The sequence below is a fragment of the Hetaerina americana genome, unplaced genomic scaffold (genome assembly GCF_022747635.1).
Source record: "Hetaerina americana unplaced genomic scaffold, ioHetAmer1.1.p SCAF_2, whole genome shotgun sequence".
Taxonomy (NCBI): Eukaryota; Metazoa; Arthropoda; class Insecta; order Odonata; family Calopterygidae; genus Hetaerina; species Hetaerina americana.
This window is the reverse complement of record NW_027286763.1, coordinates 78,256,858-78,275,687: the sequence shown is the minus strand read 5'-3', so window position 1 is coordinate 78,275,687 and position 18,830 is coordinate 78,256,858. Positions and strand designations below refer to the sequence as shown.

General features: G+C 38.3%; 1 protein-coding gene across 1 annotated transcript in view; it reads right to left on the bottom strand.

The window, feature by feature from the left end:
- Positions 1-239: 239 nt before the first annotated feature.
- Positions 240-18,830, bottom strand: part of LOC139687896 (uncharacterized) — a 31,814-nt gene continuing 13,223 nt past the window's right edge. Inside the window, exons 2-4 of the mRNA XM_071585230.1 lie at positions 3,452-3,571; positions 3,185-3,273; positions 240-827 (exon numbers count right to left, since the gene is read on the bottom strand). Coding sequence (XP_071441331.1) covers positions 709-827; positions 3,185-3,273; positions 3,452-3,571 — 328 coding nt within the window. The 3' untranslated portion in view covers positions 240-708. The remainder of the gene's footprint in view (positions 828-3,184; positions 3,274-3,451; positions 3,572-18,830) is intronic.

Below are 18,830 nucleotides of genomic sequence, written 5' to 3'. Positions count from 1 at the left end.
TTTAATATGTACAAATATCATCCACTACAGAATGTCTTGTGTTTACACAATCTCCTTAATGTTGTATTGTACTGTATGTAGAATGGATTAGATTGATTGATTCACTTGATTGTATTTGACCCGGCTCCTTACCAATTTGTTAGATGGTCGATGCTTAAGCAAAACAATAGATTAAAAAAATGGTAGGTAGAAGTTAACATTCATTTTATTTAACATGACATTCACATGTAAAATTCCAATAAAGTAATAAAGCAACATTCATAATTTATAATAAATATAAAAAAAATAAATAAATAGAGAGATCAACTGAGAAACTAATGTACATTGAGATACAAAATAATTTAATCACCTACATCACTTCTCACAAATTCATTTCAATCCAATACTGTTATTAATACTCAATATTGGTACACATTGAGGTGGTCCTACACATGTAGAGGGACTATAATGGAATGTGAATCAAGGGATGTGGACATTCAGATACCTTAAATAAAAGGTACCTACTCCTATGAAATATGTCGCAAAAAATACAGCTGAAGGTAACAAAAATCGTAGGTATAAATTAATGATTGTATAAATTAAGGATAAGTTCATTTTCTCACAACACAATGAGGTCCTAATGTGGATGAATTTCAGCTGTGCATAAAGGATGTGGAAAGCACTTAATAAGATACTATTCCACTAAAAGTCTGCTGTGATGAGAAGTCTTCAATAATTGGATTGTTTGGACATCTTCATGGACTCCATTGCATTGAGATCTCGTAATGTATCCTTATCTGAAGAGAACGCCAATAAATGGGAGCTGCGAGTTTTCATGCCTTCTGCATCTGGGAAGAGATAATGTTTCTATTAGCAAATTTTCCAATTTTTATATGCTAATGTATATTAACTTAAAGAGATACATAAAATAATATCAGTAAGGTAGACAGAAAGTATCCTATTTTGTAACATAGAGGAAATTGTTTAATTGAATATTAGTCAATGGCACATCCATGATATATATGTGTGGGAATGAAAATAATCAAAGTGGGAATGAATCTAACGATTTGGAGAAATCATTATTAGCTGATTTGATTTTGTGAGCTCTCTATTCCACCTTAACTTTGATTTTTGATGTTATTGCTTACTTGAATATTCAATAACTGTAGAATAGGAAGGTAATTTTATTCTATCATGGCAGTATCAGCAATCCTGGTGCATTGCACCCATCATAACTGTTATCACATTTCCCAATGTATACTAATCTATGCTGGCATTGGGTTTATTCAAATGTTGACCTAGCTTGCTGTTTGGCTACATGACTAATTCAAATTAGTAGCATACTATGAAGGCCATGGAGGCATATACCTCCAAACTTTGCCCAGATTAGAAAACTGAAATGCTTAGATCATGCGTTGATAAATTTATGTTGTTAATGAAAAACAGAGGATAAATATTTCATTTGGAAACATTGAAATTTCTGTACTCCTTAGACCCTACTCATTGCTATGTGCTCCTCATGCAGGCGAATTCTTTGAACATGGTAAATCATTGTTCTGGTAAAATTTATGGAACAAGTTTAATGGACATTTGGAGCTTTGGATGATGATTGGAAAAGCGAAATTCCATAAAAACTATCCTTGAAGTTGTCATCATCAAATTAAATAATCCAAAGGTTGATTTGATAGATAAGCATGGATCTAACCTCAAACTAAGCCATTAAGCATGTAATGTTCAATCATCAAGATGAGGGTTGAATTCCTTTCTCAGTGTCACAATTTGGTTTTTCACAAAGAAACTATGACTGTTTATTTTAGCAACTAATTATATTCATTTTATAGAAAATTACACTTCTGAATTTTTGATGGGTTTTTCCAATTCTTCACCTCATATCTTAACCTGGGACCATACTGTTAGTAGCTAAATGCTCTACCAACTAGCATACCATGAAGTGTAAATGGATGGATATTTTAAAAATAAGAATGTAATATCTATAGCCAAGGTGAACTATGAAATCAGTCTTTATGGGTTTACTATAAAAAAATTATCTGGGACATAATTATGTTCACTTCTTAATTCATTTCTCCACTAGTGAAAAGGAGTAATTTTCTTGAGTGGCTGTAGTTAGGGTGGGAGCACTTAGGGTGGCACTATTGATCTACAGTGCGGGGATTGGGAAACAGGAGCAAATCAGCTCAAAATTGGTAAACTCAAGTCCTTTAGGGCTTCAACATGCTAAAATTTTGATCAACTATTTAAAAAGAAAAATTATACTATTCCATAGAAAATTTAATGATGCATACATGTATGATGCAGTTCAGTTTTACATCATTTTGATTGCTCAAATGGTGAAGTGCATTGCAGGATTATATTTGACCCTATTGTTTTGATCTTATTTCAGCTTAGAAGATGGTCCCAGGACTACTCAGTGCCGCTTTTATTTTCATCTTTATTAATCAGTTGAAAAGGGTTATATGCCATCCCTCTGTAGCATTTTGTGGTCATGTGCAAAATCCCTACCATTCTAAACAAGTTGCATAGGTGAGTACTTTTTAATTTTCAATGAATCCTTGATTTCTTGTTTGGAATTAAATTTATCTTAGCGTTAGGGCTGGATGAAGATGGAGGGAGCTGTGAGTGCTTTTCCTCCCCATGAGGAAAGGAAGGGAAAAAATTTGATTTAATGGTTGAGGAGAAAAAAAATCGTAATGACCCATGAAAAATTTGCATGGAATATCTGCATGTTAACTATAATTTTAACTACATACTTAGATATAATGGTCACCCAGCCATTTTTTTTACCTTCACTTGCCTACTAACACAACTTGGAAACAAGTTGGAAATAAGTTATCAAGAATAAAAACTTAGGGAATCGAGAGAAAATATCCAACTGAAATATATGGTGTCAAATGTTTATTGGTCATTGATTTTATTGGGCCAATTTTTATTAGTTGTATTGAAGATGCCGTGCTGAAGCCACAGCCCATACCCCCCTCACAAAAATTATCTCCTAATCTGTTCATTAACTCCATTCCATAATTTTTTGTGAGTTCTACATCTTTCATCTAATCAGTTTCTTTATCATTAATGAATTTAATTATGAAACTTTAATTGCGACCTATTTATAGTAATATTAGTAGTTGACATTTGTAATAAGATTACTAAGCATTCTTGTTCTTATGATGTAAGTAAACAAAATAATTACCATTATGGCCAGGAAGTGAAATTGCCGACTGCCACATATCATGTCCAAATCTGTTGCTCCTCTCTCCCAACGCTCTCCTTCTCCTTCCTCTGCAATAAAGAAGAAAGGTTTGAAATTTTTGATTGAAAAAATTTATCAAATTGCATGGTATACAGATTTCGGCTTTGATTCATTCGTGGACAAAAACATAAATATTTTATTAAAACTATATTCATGCTCTCAGAAAAAAGAATAATTATAAATTGAATTAGGTAAATATGCACTTACAGCTTTTGTGGGTCTATCCTGCCAAAGCCAACTGGAACTGTCACCAATTTCCCCCTCATTTTTGATAGTGCTAGCAATGTTTCCAGCTCAGCCAATCGCTGGTCAGAGACCCTTTTTCTCCTGCAAAAGTAAATTTTCATGTTAGAAATTAGACTGATATAATTCGAGTTTGAAAACCATACGAACAAATATTAAGAAGCTTCAAATGTTGAAAAAACTCTTCATTTCTCCGCTATTTATTATCATATTTGATAATAATTTAATTAATTTTTATTCAATATTTTAATTTGATTCATCAGAATAGATTATTTCCAGGAACTAGACATGTGTAGCAAATCAATTCTTATCACTTTTAATTCCTGAGATCTTATCGCCTGGTATGGCAGGAAATCAAGTATTTGATAGGTTATGTCTTGATTAGAAAATGAATTTTTTAAAAAATAATGCGTTAGGCATAATGTACGATTGCAACAGTGTTTGGTTCCTGGGTCCATCAAATTATTATTATCATTATTCCTTGACCAGTAGGATAGTCTTAATAATACTTTAAAATTAGCTGTATTCTGGTGGAATCGAAATAATATTGTGTATATGCGCCGAGGATATGCGAAATGACAACTGTCTTTCAGGAAGTAATGGTTTATTTTTTCAAAATAGAGTGTACGTAAATTCTCAGAGGTTTGCTTAGGCGATTGGGACGCATTTCTCTGTGACTCTTTCCGTCGACAAATTGCCGCAAGCGTAGTTCAAGGGTGCCGACCTAAGGCGCGAATAATACGGTATGAAATAGAAACTTTCCCCATTCATCAGCACCTATATGCGTATGAGAAAATTAATTTGAATGTAGTTCCGCGGGGCAATAAGTCTCCTCGACACTTTCACGAACGCCCTACCTCAAGTCCACACGTTGGCACGCTCTTGGTAATGAGTCGTGAGCGTTGTATGAACAAAAATGACAGGCATGTCAAGTCGGGAAATAATGCCCGAAAATCGAAAGTTATGACGCTCGTCTGCGCGTGGTGACGATTCTTCGCCGGAGGAAGGGAAGCAATTTGCTCGCTTGCGTGATTGGCGCCACGGATTCCCGCGGTGCATTGACAAATGAATTTGCCCGCGAAAGCGATTCGCGGAAAAGAGTGATGAAACATAACAGCCGATTGATGGCCTAAATATTCTCTGACGTTGATTGTATGCACCTACGCAACTCTGACAGGATTTGTGGTAGGTCCAAGAGTGACGAAGTTTATTGGGACCTCAACCCAAATAGCGCGGCGGACTGGTTTCCCTTGGAGACTTGACGGATTTTTGTTGATTTGGGCGGAAACAGATTTAGCTGCGCTATTGACATCGTGGCTGTAGGGAAAACTCTCGAAAGCTGAATCTCCGTGACATTGCCTCAGACTGGAGAGCCGGCGGTAGGAGCCGTCCTCGAAATTCCTTAGTTCTCTTCGGTAAAACTTTTAAACTTAGATGCTCTACTGATTTTTAGATCACTGAACTGTCGATTTGTTTGGTATTCCGAACACCTTAGTTGAGACATTATCATTATTCCAAAGTGCGATCGAATTTTTTAAGAAATTGCCGTTAATATAATGGAGGTCCCGCATGAACCGCCATTCGAGGGCAAATTATAGGATGTGACACGCTTCCCGACAGGGTTTTTCTTCTTCCTTAGCTTCCGCTGCGGTTAGCGTACTGGCATCCCACCCCGAGGGTCCGGGTTCGAATTTCGTATTCGGCGGAATTTTGTCAGAGGTACCATGACCTGGTGTCATGTGGATGCGATGCGTACCCGTCCTTGGGTTTCACGTGGAGAGCACGTCAAGTGGAGTAGTATAATTAAGCGTCCGTCGCACGGGACGTTTAACTGTTCGATCCCTTGACGCTTTCCGTTAAGAGTAAGCAAATGCCGACCCCGGCTTTCTTTCAACCTTCTACCACTCCCTGAAAATCCCAACTCTTCCATATCACCCACCTATCCCTAATTGCGCAAATGACCTGATTTCGGTCGCCTCCCCACAACCACTACTAGACCATAATCAGAAGTCATATCGCCTTGGAAATGTCAATCTTCGAGGATTCGGTAAATCACAGAAAATAACATTTCTAATGATTGAGTAACTACCCTGGATAATTACGTGAAATACTCTCTCTCCCAACGAGATACGAGTACACACTTCGGGTAGCCTCAGGTTCCCCGGGTGTCGGGGTGTTGACTCCTGCAGCCTTTCGATTATCTTAATCGGATGACCCACTCAATCTGTAAAACCCGAGTTTTCTTCGAATATATGAGGCAAGACTACTGACCTGACTTGATTTTAGTATATTAGCTTCGAAAATGCCTCGTATAGCGCGGGAGGGAAGCCAAAGCATTCGCCGCAGCTCGTGAGAGCCAACATCTACAGCGGCACGCATCTTATTTGCCTTATTTTATTCTCGACGAACTAAAATGTCTGCTCCATTTAAATATCAAACGAGATGCCGAGACCCATAGCTTGCTGACAATCGACGGATTTTTCGATCCAGTGCGCGATCCGTACTCCCGTTTTCCCATTATGGAGGCGTAAATGTCTCTCAAACGCACACGCCACTAGTCAGCGAGGGAGTTTTTGTGATTTTGTCTCATATCCACTAAAATATAAAGAAAAAAATGAGACTTAGGCTTTCATTGAAGAATCTGTAAGAGTGAGGGACGCTGGAGTTTCTATGTGATGTCATATGCAAAAATTTGCGAAAGATAAGACAAAGGAAATCTAATTGAGAAAAGATTCGGAAAGGGAAGAGGGCTGTCGTGTCCCCAGAATTTTTGGGAGGCGTCACCCTATCGTTAGGATCGTAGCCTCGTTAAAAAAAACCTAGAACTAATCTTTGCCAAAAACTGCCGAGCTCTCTCTCGGGTTGCACCTCACTCTTCTAGGGTACAACACGGAGGAGGATCATACAATGAGTGCACTTTGTAAAGTGATGTGAAGATCAGAGGATCCAACGGAATACCAAGTTTTATCCATGAGACTCCCAGTTCCGTTATTATCAGGAGTCTCGATACGTTGGGAAACTCTTCTTTTTCTGTTGACAGTTTGAAGGAAAAAAAGAGGTAGGTACAGATATTTCATCTCGCCTGGCCACCCTAATATTCCTTAACTTCCCCAAAATCAATTTCCCGCGCGCTCAGCGGACGTGGTTTGTTTAGATGCCGTCTCCAAGTTCTGTTTCCCCTCCAAATTGAATCTTCTGTTTCCCAGACACCGATTGTCCAAGCGAAAGGATCTTTACCTGAAAATGCTGGCAATTTTCTCCTCCCCACCCCCACAATTCCTCCTCTGCAAAGGCGGGTGAAAAGAGCTCAACCGAAGCTTGAATAAGAGAATAGCTCGCCTTGGAGGGGAGAAACGTAATTAAAAGTCCCAAGCACTCGGTTGTCATGAATATCGCTTTGTGTGATATTTAAATGTGGAAAACGACTGGTAGATTTTGTGCGTGGTCGAATCCGCCAAAATCGAATAACGTTTGTGTGAATTAATCCATTCCGGGGAATCTTGGCAGATTTCATTTGCCAATTAGAGACAGAGGGGGGGGGGAAGCACGTGATTCAAAACAAGGAGTCATTTTGTTGAAATTTTATGGATTTGGAACCATATCTCGAGAAGGGCATTTACCTGTTTCACTTATTAATGGTGGGATATTCTTCACAGGTGTGACCGACCTAGGTGACTATTTCCATAAATTAGATACATTTGTTTAAACGAAGAAAAAGCCCCACACACATGACTCTACGTATGTTTCTACGTACACAATTTACGAAGATCTCCCCGAGGATAATTAATACGCATCATCAATTAAAGGATTATAACCTTAGCACCAATGCTTCCACAAGTGCTGATTGTTACACACATATTATTTTAATCGCTTCTATTGATCACTTGGGGACAAAGCCCTTCATTGGGAGGACGGAGGCCGCAGGCCGCTTGGGCAATCGGGAGTATTAAACGGAGGGCGGTGACTGCTCTTCTCCTGAATATGTACCGGAGTCACCCAGGTAATGGGTCCAGATGCATGACTCACATATGTCTATTGCGACATTCACGGGCATATGATAGAAAACCCCGCTGATGTATTTCAATAAATAACAGAGGAAACAAACACTTGGTTCCATCAGTTTTACCGAAGTACTGTGCCACGGAAACGACCTGCTCATCCTATTCCGTGTCAAGATCGCATATAGTATAACAGCAATGATCGCGTACGTTTGCGATTCTTCGTACAAGTATCCCCTCGGTATAACGTTGAGATGGTTCATGCTCCATACCCAGCCACACTCAAAAGTGGTTTTATATTTGGTGTTATGATTGTACAAGTGTGTTTAAGGGATTATCTCTCCAGAATACTTGTGTGTTTCTCCTGGTCAGCTGAACACAGTGGTCTACTCGAGGGCCAGAGTAGACCCCACGAGTAGTTTTCCTCTTTCTTTCGGATGATCCTGTGGGAGCAAATGAACATAGGCTTGGTTGTTTGAATTTTCATTACATTGAATGCTTGATCGCTATTGCCGCAACACACCTACGATGGAGGTGACATGTGGACCTGCGACCTTTGAGGTAGCTGGGATTTTTCTGCGCTCTAGTCCTGGGGACCTCTCGCTCTAATGTGACCGTGCGCCCTTGGCTGAGAATATTTTTCATAAAATAACTCTGGTACTCTAACAAAATGGAGCCAGTGGAGATGAATCGAAAAACATTTAAAATTATAAAAATAAATGATGTTTGTCGTGGTATTTCATCGTACGTTTAAGGTAATCCTTACATTAAAGTTAGGTTTCGGATCACCCTAACAACTGATACGTCTTTTTGTATTGCGCGAGCTTTCTATTGTTCGTCCCACATTATTTCATCTATTAAGATTTCTACTATACCATTTTAAGCACTCGCATCACGTGTAAATGCACGCACACAAAACAAATCACCTTATCCCAAGCAAAGACAATTACTATTTGAGTGTTCATACGAGGAAGTTTATCAGCGAAGATGTATAATCAAGAAGACGAAAAATCCAACAATTTACCGAAGCCGTGGTTCAGAATCACTGCCTGTCAGTCTCGTCACGTCCAATGTTATTCAATCACGATACTATTTAGTTTTCGAGTTAGAAGAGGCTGGAAAACGTTTGCCTAGTGAGATTTAAAAAAATATGAACCACGAATTCCACAAATTACATGCTCTACCTAAGATTGTGACTTATAGATAGTATTATTCCTAAACCCAGCTTTAGAAATCCTCGAAGGCTGAGCGGGATCGCGTTTTAGACTTGGGAGGGACTTAGTTTTAAGACTCACGATGTTTGAGTTTCTGATAAGACCGCTGCCCTACCAGGCCTTCCTTCCGGAACCACAACCGGGAATGGTCAGGCTTCGTGCTGGGAATTGGAGGGTTACACCTGACGCGTGATGTATACGTTATGAAGGGGTGCAAACTGCATACCAATTCTCTTCGTTTCTACCGAATCGGAATACTTGGGAGGGAGAGAACGAGCATGGTCACAGGGACGTTTCCTTCAGAATAAAATCATTCCCTGGACGCACGCGTTATACTACGATGCGAGATGAAATTGAGTGAGAAGACGGGAGCCCTAATTTCAAGAAACGGGCTATTCACTGATATGGAAATGAAAATCCGTAAAATGCATTTCCGTTCCGTGATGCAATATTTTAATGCCTGTAAAAATGAAATATTTCCGTCACGCCCGAGGAGTGGCCATTGAAGAGAATAGTGATTTGAGTCTTAAAATTGGACGCCGTGTGAACCTGGTATTAGGATAATAGTCCCAAATTTCTAATCATAATGCTGAATTTGACCCTTTTCCCTTGGTTCCTTTTTGGTCCATTTGGTAAGATCACCTCCTGTATCCTGGTGAGGAACGAGAGCAAAGAGAATTTATGGGAATAAATATTTAATTCTTCCGCTAATCTGCTATGATCTCCCTCCCGAGTTTTGCACTTTTTCTCAAAATATACTTCCCCTTACTCAAATTCAACTTTGTCACTCACGCGGCGAGTTTGATCGTTGATCAGTTGGACAAACGACGTGAATGGTAATTTTTCATCGGTTTTCATCCGGTTGCATTAATTCATTATGAGAAAACAAATTGAGGTTTTATTAAAAAATTTACGGGAATGCAACATAAATATCCGCGTTTAATCGATTTTCGGGTGCAATTTTCCACTCGTTTCGGAGCCACGGGGGGCCTATTTCACGAGGGATGGTTAAAGTTTCTTTTATTTTCCTAATTGCTTTTCTCACTTTAAATGTTTTGAGGTCTCTCGATAAATGAAATGGATTAGACAAAGCGTCCATAACCAATTCGACAAGACGGCCGATTATTAGAAAATTCCGTTTCGTGAATTTCAAGGCTTCTTCGCTAAAAACAAGACTGGATAGTTTTCGCTCCAGCGTGAACTAGGCCCGGGATGGTTCACTTCATTAATGGGGCCCGGAAAAAAAATCCACCGAACTCCTCGGAGTTCATGCGGTGTTGCCTTCGTTCCACACGGTTCAACTTTTCTTGGTTGTGAAAGTATCATGAGCGACTTTTCTGGGATGCGCAAGGCCTCTATTAGGTGCGGAGGGGAATGGGAACTCATTAGTGCTGCGCGATGAACTGCATTAGTGTGAGTTCGGAAGAATAAATAAGATACTGCCCTCCGTAATTAATGCTTTGATCTCGTTTGGATTTCCCTGGACATTTTAGGAACGGTGAGAATTCATTAACACTACTCGTGCTACTTCCTTGGACGTCATAATTATTAAGAGGAGGCAAAAAATAGGGCAGAGTAATCGATCGAGGTTCGATGAGGAAGATTTTAATGGCGGAGAAATGGGAAGTTTAACGAGAGACTGGAGCAATGCAAAGTTTAATAAAGACTTTGTAAAGTGCAGGGAGTGAGCAATAGGCTGCAGTATGCCCAGAGTGCCGATGGCGTCGGGGAGAGAGAGAGAGATGGCGGAGAATTTTCAACGTGAATGCGTTGCGTGGAGCACATTATATAAATAACATATCTTGAACGCTCATTAGCATAGATTATGTTAGCTCTGTGAGCGTCTCGATTTTGACGGTACTGTCCGCATAATGCGTGTGCAGTGTTGAACAAAAATTTACATATTTTACTTTAATCTCGTTAAAACTCAAACAATTCATTTTTGGTGTATCTCCATTCACTTGCTACGTAAATTCCTTCTTACATAAAGTGGGAGTAAAACATTTATTATATATATATATATATATATATATATATATATATATATATATGTATATATATATAAATAAATATATGTATATTATTTGTATAAATATATGTATATGTATAAATATATAAATAAATAAATATATTTATATATATGTTATATATAAATAAATATATAAAAATATGTATATGTGTGTGTAAATATATGTATACAGTTCTATTATCAGTACTACTGTTTCTTCCGAGGAAGACGGAGCTAAATTCCGTCGAAATTATTAATAAATAACGTGTGAGTGTTCTTTTTATGATTTCTTATATTGTTTGTTGCAGTCCAAGTTTTTTATTCAACATTCCCGTGTTACTTCGACGAAATTATCTATATATATATATATATATATATGTATATATATATAGATAATTTATGCATATATATATATGCATAAATTAATATGTATATATATATATATATTTATATATATATGTATATATATATACTACCTTGATCAAAAATTTCCCGGAATTTATTCAGAAAATTAAAAATACAAGTTTATTCATCTAAATCTATATTGTCCCCTTCAAAGTAATCCCCATAGACTGCAACACACTTATGCCAGCGCTTGATCCAATCCTCGAAACATTTTTTATATTCGGTTTTCGGTATGTCCATCAGTGCTTCCTGCGATTTTTCCATTACTTCCTCTCGGCTGCTAAAACGCGTTCCCCGTAATGGTTTTTTAACTCGATTGAACAGAAAGAAGTCACAGGGAGCCAAATCAGGTGAATTCGGTGGCTGTTGGATGGTATTTGTTGCATTTTTCGTCAAAAAATTACGAGTAGTAGTAGTAGTTTTGAGGGGAGGCGACCGACAGCTAAGGTCATTTGCGCCATAGGGGATGGACAGGAAAGGATGAAGGGTGGAGAGAAACCCGGCGTCGGCATTAGCCTACTCTTTACGAAAGGCGCCAAGGGGTCCGCAGTTTAACGTCCCATCCGACGGACGGCGTACTCACTCAAAGTGCCCTCCACAAAGCACCTCAAGTAGGGATCGAGAAACCTCTGAAAAATATTCAACACCACCGGGATTTGAACCCGCGCCCTCAGGGTGGGAAGCCAGTACGTTAGCCCCCGCACCATCTCGATCCCCAAAAATTACGAATAATGATAGCACTGTGCGACGGTGCGTTATCATGGTGCAAAATCCACGAGTTTTCTGCCCACATTTCTGGTCTCTTTCGGCGAATTGCTTCACGCAAACGTCTCATAACGCCCAAATAATACTCTTTGTTTACTGTCTGGCCTTCTGGCAAAAATTCATGATGCACTACACCGTTGTAATCCATGAAAACCGTCAGCATTGCCTTCTTTTTTGACTGAAAACGACGTGGTTTTTTTGGTCTCGGCTCATTTGGTGAACGCCATTCACTTGCCTGATGTCTGGATTGCGTGTCGTACTCATAAACCCACGTCTCGTCTCCAGTAATGATCCTTTTGATGAATGTGGGATCGGATTCAGCCTCGCAAATCATGTCTTTTGCGACGTCAACACGGTCTCTCTTTTGCATGAAATTGAGGTCTTTTGGCATGCTACACGACGGAAACCCAAATCATTAACCACAATGTCTTGGGCGGATCCATAGGCAATGTTCAAGTCCTCCGCTATTTCTCTGATGGTTAATTTGCGGTTATTGACCAACATTTCTTTTACTTTATCAATTTTTTCACCGACTTTCGATGTCGATGGTCTGCCACTGCATTCATCATCTTCGATTGACTCACGACCACTTCTGAACCGCTCGTGCCACTGGTAAACGACCGTTTTTTTAGAGAATCGTTGCCGAAACACTTTTCCAACATTTCCAACGTCCGTGCGCCACTAAATCCGTTTTTTACGCAAAATTTAATACAAGTTCGTTGTTGCAAATTTAAATCCATTTCTGCAATTGTAAAAAATCGCCAACACACACAGAGATAGATGTACTCTTGGCTACGTAACTTTTGCAAATGTCAAGTTATGACACTAAGATTTAAAGGGAATATCAACAACAGATGTACCAATTTAACAAAAAAAACAGAACTCAAATCGGAACGATGGGAGCGCCACACGGTGGTTATTCCGGGAACTTTTTGATCAAGGTAGTATATGTATATATATATATGTATATATATATGTATATATATATATGTATATATATATATATGTGTGTGTGTGTATATATATATATGTGTGTGTGTGTGTGTGTGTATATATATATATATATATATATATATATACATACATTCCCGTGTTACACGAGTATATATATATATATATACACACCCAAAATATTATTCTTGAACATCTGTTGAAACGTGTTCTTTCTTTTCCTTTTCTCGCGTATAGAGGATGGTGGAAAAGATAGGATTTGGCCGACCTGACCTGAGTTAGCTGAACTTTGTCTTAAGTGGTATTGAATTTCTCTTCTGGCTTTCTTCGAAGCAGATCCCCTCCACTTGAGGAAAGATAAAATCTAACCCGCAAAACCCTTCACGGGACAACCTAGTTCTATCCAGAAGATTCTGCGACGTCATTTCTGTCATGGCGAGGTTTCTTGAGGTCTCGACGCGGAGTGAAACGAGGATGCGGTCCGGGGCAATGATGCTCATACGCTGATGTCTGCTTTCGATGCGTTCAGTCCAAGCGGTAAGAGAACAATAGTCGATTTGCACTCACTTCGCACTTTCCCTAATTTTTGAGAGAAGTCATCCTTTACTGATCTCAATCAAACTAATAATATGACCGTGAAGAGTTTTGATGGTAGATTAGATTATTTTAGCAATATTGGAAATTATTTATTCCTAATTTTACGTCATAGTTCATCAGGAAATATATATTAATACATTAATGGACTTGGGATTAACATTTGGCTTTCGGAGCATATTTCCTGCAATTAAAGAGACGACTTTTAATACTTGATAAGTGTCCTTAGCATTTCTTTCTATAGTTCTTCATGTGAACCCTTGTTGGCTTAAAAATATTGATGTAATGCAATTACGACTTCTGTAAGGGGGCAACATGAGGGAATCGATTCACCTCACTTCGGAGTATTTTTAATATATTACGGTTAGGCCCGATATTGGAGGTCATAACTTCTATGAATAGTTAAATATTAACTGATTTAACTTATGTCAATCTATTTCATGTTTTTAGAATCATACTATTTCACAACCGGCGCTTCACAAAAACGCAGACCTATTGCTGAGGGCACTCGGCTTGGCGCGGGAGAAAGGTGGAGGGAAAACATGCACCCAACTAACACAAATTCAAACTTCGGAAGCCAACACAGGATCCACGGATCCTTGCGAAAGCCTACTCTCTATGATCACTTCCATTTTGTCCTCTTTACCAATAAGTTATAGCGTTTATCAATGGCTAAATGCTTTTTGGATATGACTGACGACGAAATGGCGATCGAAATATGTACTCGAGCTATGCAATGTTAAGGTTAGGAATATGAAATCACTTAAATTTAACCTTAGGACTTTATCTTGTCACTTTTTTCTAGGATACAATCGTCACACATCACGCGATTAGCTGACGTACAGTTTTTCGACTCCGCCAATTCCTCTGCGAACTCGAGTTGACTATTAATAAGAAGAAATGTATAAGCGTGTCTTTTCAAACTTTTCAACTGTTTTCTGACCAATATCTTAAGGTTATTACGTATATTGATATTGACAGTTTTATTTATCTCTCTCATATAGTTTCTCATCTTAATTTAACTATTCCGCTGAGTCTTTTATCTGTGTAAAAGTATTCGCGTAGTGAATTCACCTGCATCTGAGCCGTCTGGAAACATCCAAGAAGTCATGGAAACTGATTCGATCCGGGATATCTCTGTGTTGGGGTACTTCATTCTCTCGAGGGCGTCCTCCAAATTTTCATGCATAATAGATTTTCATTGGAAGCAGGTATTTAGATGAATTTTCGGTTTTCGTTAGATGTGCAACTCTTTTATGTTGCTGATTTTTTAGGAATCAGGGAATTATTCATTCAACCGCTTTTCGTTTCAGCAGCCTTCCGTTGATGGGGTCTTTACTGGTGAAGTAATTCGTAGGCATCGCTCCTCAGGCCTTCATTTCGACGCACTGGCATTGCTTTCAGATCAGCTTCAAACTCACTGGCCTATTGTTCATGTTGAGCTAATTCTTTGGGGTTTTCCAGGAATATTGTATCGTGATGTCACATCATGGCGAAACCAGTCAGGGGTATGCATCAAAACCAGTGTAGCAGAGAAGTACCCGCGGACTAGTATTTCCTTATGTATGCTGTGAACTTTCCCCCAAATAGGTCTAAGGCAGTCGAATATTTATTCTGCGGTAGAATTTTGATTCGTTTGGAATATAACTGTTCTTCTCTCACCCCTCATCTAGCTTGCACCACCTCCCATCTACACCCATTGTAACCTAGAATTAAAAAATAAGGGACGCCACTGCTCTCGTAGTATAGGATTATTGGACTTCGCGATTGAGCTCATTCAATAACTGACCATAATACGAGTAATTTGTCCATAATTTGCGTAGATCTAATCGTTTTGAATTCCTTTCTGTCGACTAGTTTTAACAAAGATTTTACGTCGCACATTTGTCATCACGTTATCTGTGGCCTTTCAAAAAGTTGATTCCCTCCTGTTATCTTGGTAAAGTAGGACGAAATTATTATTTTATGATTTGAGATTCTAGTGAAATCTCTGCCGTGAGAACCTTGTCAATGTGTCTAAAGTTGGGGTCCCATTATTATTAATTTTCACCTATCAAAAAATTCGTATGAATTGGGACAATAGAACCTATTACGTAAACCATTTCAACTAATTGAACAAATTGCGTAGTTCCAGGCTTCTATATCACATAGACCTGAAGATGATGTAGTACATCCGAAAGCCGGTCGTGGGAAATCTGGTGGATAAAGTTATAGTTTGTTTGTTCATTTTATCAACAAATTAAAACATTATCCCAGTATAACTTGCTTTTAACTAAATTATAAATAATATTACACTATTTCTATCAGTCATAAAATTTCGACTGCAGGAGTTATAAATAAATTTAAGTCATTTCTATTGAAAAAATGTTAATTAATAATATTCAGAAAGTGGAAGCAGTGAAAACGTTCTTATGGAGCATGGCACTCCACGTATCAGTAACGTGGAACATTGGAGAAGTGGACCAGCGAAGAATATAAGCCTTTGAAAGACGGTGCCGAAGGATAATGCTGAAGATTAAATGGATAAACAAAGTGAGGGACAAGGAAGTGTATACAAGAGCAGAAGAGGAATGGACTGTATGAGGAACTGTACGACATAGAAGAACTTGATGGTTTGGACACACTTTGAGGGGCAGTGGATAAGTTAAAAACATAATAGAAGGGAAAGTTGAACGGAAAAATCCAACGGGGAAGACCAAGTGACAAGTAGATGGCAATAGAAAAGCTATCATGGGGTGGGGGAATCAATACTGAATAGAAAAGAATAGAGGGTTGTAATAAACTAATGTTTGAGTCGAAGTAATGATGGCGATGATAACTTTTCGAGTGATAAACTCGAAAAAATGTTCAGGGAAAATTATAAATCCTTAGATTGGAGTCAACTGAGACAAAAAACATTTTTATGCCACTTCGTGTGGATAATCGTCGAGATTTAGTTGTCGACGTTCAATTTGGATAGTAATTGGGATTCCGCCTTCGCCTCAATCTTACGGCACAATCACTCAGAGGTGGCGGACCCAATGGTGTTTATATGTCTGGAGGAAAAGAGGGGATGAGCGCTAAGTGGGGGATGCGGGTGGGGATCTCTTTAATTGAGCGATAGAATAGAAGAAGGAGGACGTAAGGGCTTCGTCTCACGCCGAAATCTGACACCCGCAGACACTTTTCAAGTTTGTCCTGAGCATCCAAGCAATCGCGTTGCGCTCAGATGGCAGTGCACACACCTCAAGAGCCCATCCGCATTATAATTCATTCTGAGGACTTCGAGAGTTACCGTAACTTACGTATAAAAAAAAGACGTTTCAGGCGTGATATGGTGGAATATCCTGATTAATTAAAAATAGCAGTTTTCCACAAAATAAAATTTAATACGGCCGGTTTCAATGTGATTACATCATCATCACCTGATGACGATGTAGTTACATTGAAGCCGGTCGTATTAAAATTTACTTTGTGGAAAATTGCTATTTTAAATTAATAAGTAACCCACGTAACCTGAAAACAGTCGGACTAATGCGGGGACTGAAATGGTATACGTAACCTAATGTTCTATCGTTGGAGAAAGCTTTCAGTTGCCTAGAAAACCGTTTTCAATAAGAGTTGGTGACAATGGCAATAACAAATACGATGAGGAAAATACGAGTTAAGTATCGATATCTGGAAACGATTGACGATGTTATGTTATCATATATTACTTGACAACATTCAATTTAGTTGTAAGCTCGTAGAGTTGAAATTTGTTGCCTCCGGCGGAACTTTGTGGAATTTGCGTAACATACTGAAATGAAATTATTGACTTTGTAATTCCACGCACTTTTCCGCAAAGTTATGAAATGAAATTTGTGACTAATTTGTGTTATGAATGAAATGAAATTACTAACTTTGTAATTCCACAAAAGTGTGTGGAATTACAAAGTCAATAATTTCATTTAAACATGTCATAGAGATGAGTTTGAAGACGCAACTTCGACCGGAGTAGATAATGAATGTGAAGTAAAATCACTACTATTGGTGTAGTCAAATTTTTACGAAGAGTTTTAAAACAAGTACACCACATAACTTTCTCAATTGGTTCTCATTTATTTGAATGAATAAAATAAGACCCAAGATTATTAATATCAACTTAAATACGGTTGAAAGATCGGATAATATAAATTAATTAGTGAAATGATAAGAGAAAATACAAGAAATTGAATGATTATAAAATGGAACTTTTTGACAATTAATCAGTCACGGCAATGGTGTAGATTCATTCATTGCCCATGGTACTTCCTTCGTAATTTTAAATACATATTTTTCAGATTGTACGGGTTGTAACATCCCCGCTGTCTACTACAAATTTCTTGGGCACCGGAAGATCAAGTAAATAATTTTAATTTTTATTCACTGATACTTTTTAAGTAGACACGAACGCGGGCTTTGGTCTCCGTGAAGTGACAACGCCACCTGCAGTAGCGCTTTCACGTCCATGAAGTCTTAAACTTAGCCAATAGTTCCTTGATTGCTATCACTGGCCACTACCATATCGATCTGTCTACGGTACCAAACTCAATACAAATCATGGCTTGCATTCTTACACCTCCTGCCATACGCTCAAGTGCTAGCTCTTGGTATATGTTGTAGTTTTAAACTAATGCTGTTTGTAATTTGTGTGAACCACGGCACCTAAATTCTATATTTATTTCTTGTTTTCCTTGTTTTTTCTTTAATTTACATTCTGGGTGTTACGTTGAATTTCTATTTCATTAGTCTTAGATTGAAATTGAACATAAACAGCTCGGCTTGTCCGCATAGAATTTTTTTTAATACTACATAGGTTTCGTTATGGTATGGCATCGTCAGGTTATGCCACACGAACTATGTTATACCATTCTGATGATGTTATGCCATAGCGAAACCTAGGTCGTAAATAAAAAAAATTCTATGTGGAAAAGCCAAGTTGTTTATTTTCAATTTCAATATGAAGATTTTCCTCCAAGTCACGCCAGAAACTGTTTTTTTATTAGACTTGGATTATTTGGGGGTGTTTTAGCCAGTTAAATTTGTTTGCGTCAAGCCGATTTAAAGTCTCTAATTGCCTATTCTTCAGTTGTTTATGTGGTAATTTTGCTTGGGGGATTAATCGCTATTAACTTATTGGGGTATAAGTGGGGCGTATACTTTGCATGGCACATGGGTTTTGTTCTTCAGCCATATTTTGCTTAGCTAATATTTTCTATGAGCGATTATCCACCCGTAGATCATTAATTAATAAGGTACAACTCTATACTTGTTCCATGGATGGTTGCTCAAGTCCATTTATAACGGGTCTAAATGGCATTGCGATAACAATGCGACTAGGCTTACACGTGGAAAGGAACAATTGCTGATACAATTTAAAAGATGCTGTCCGCACTACGTGACGCGAC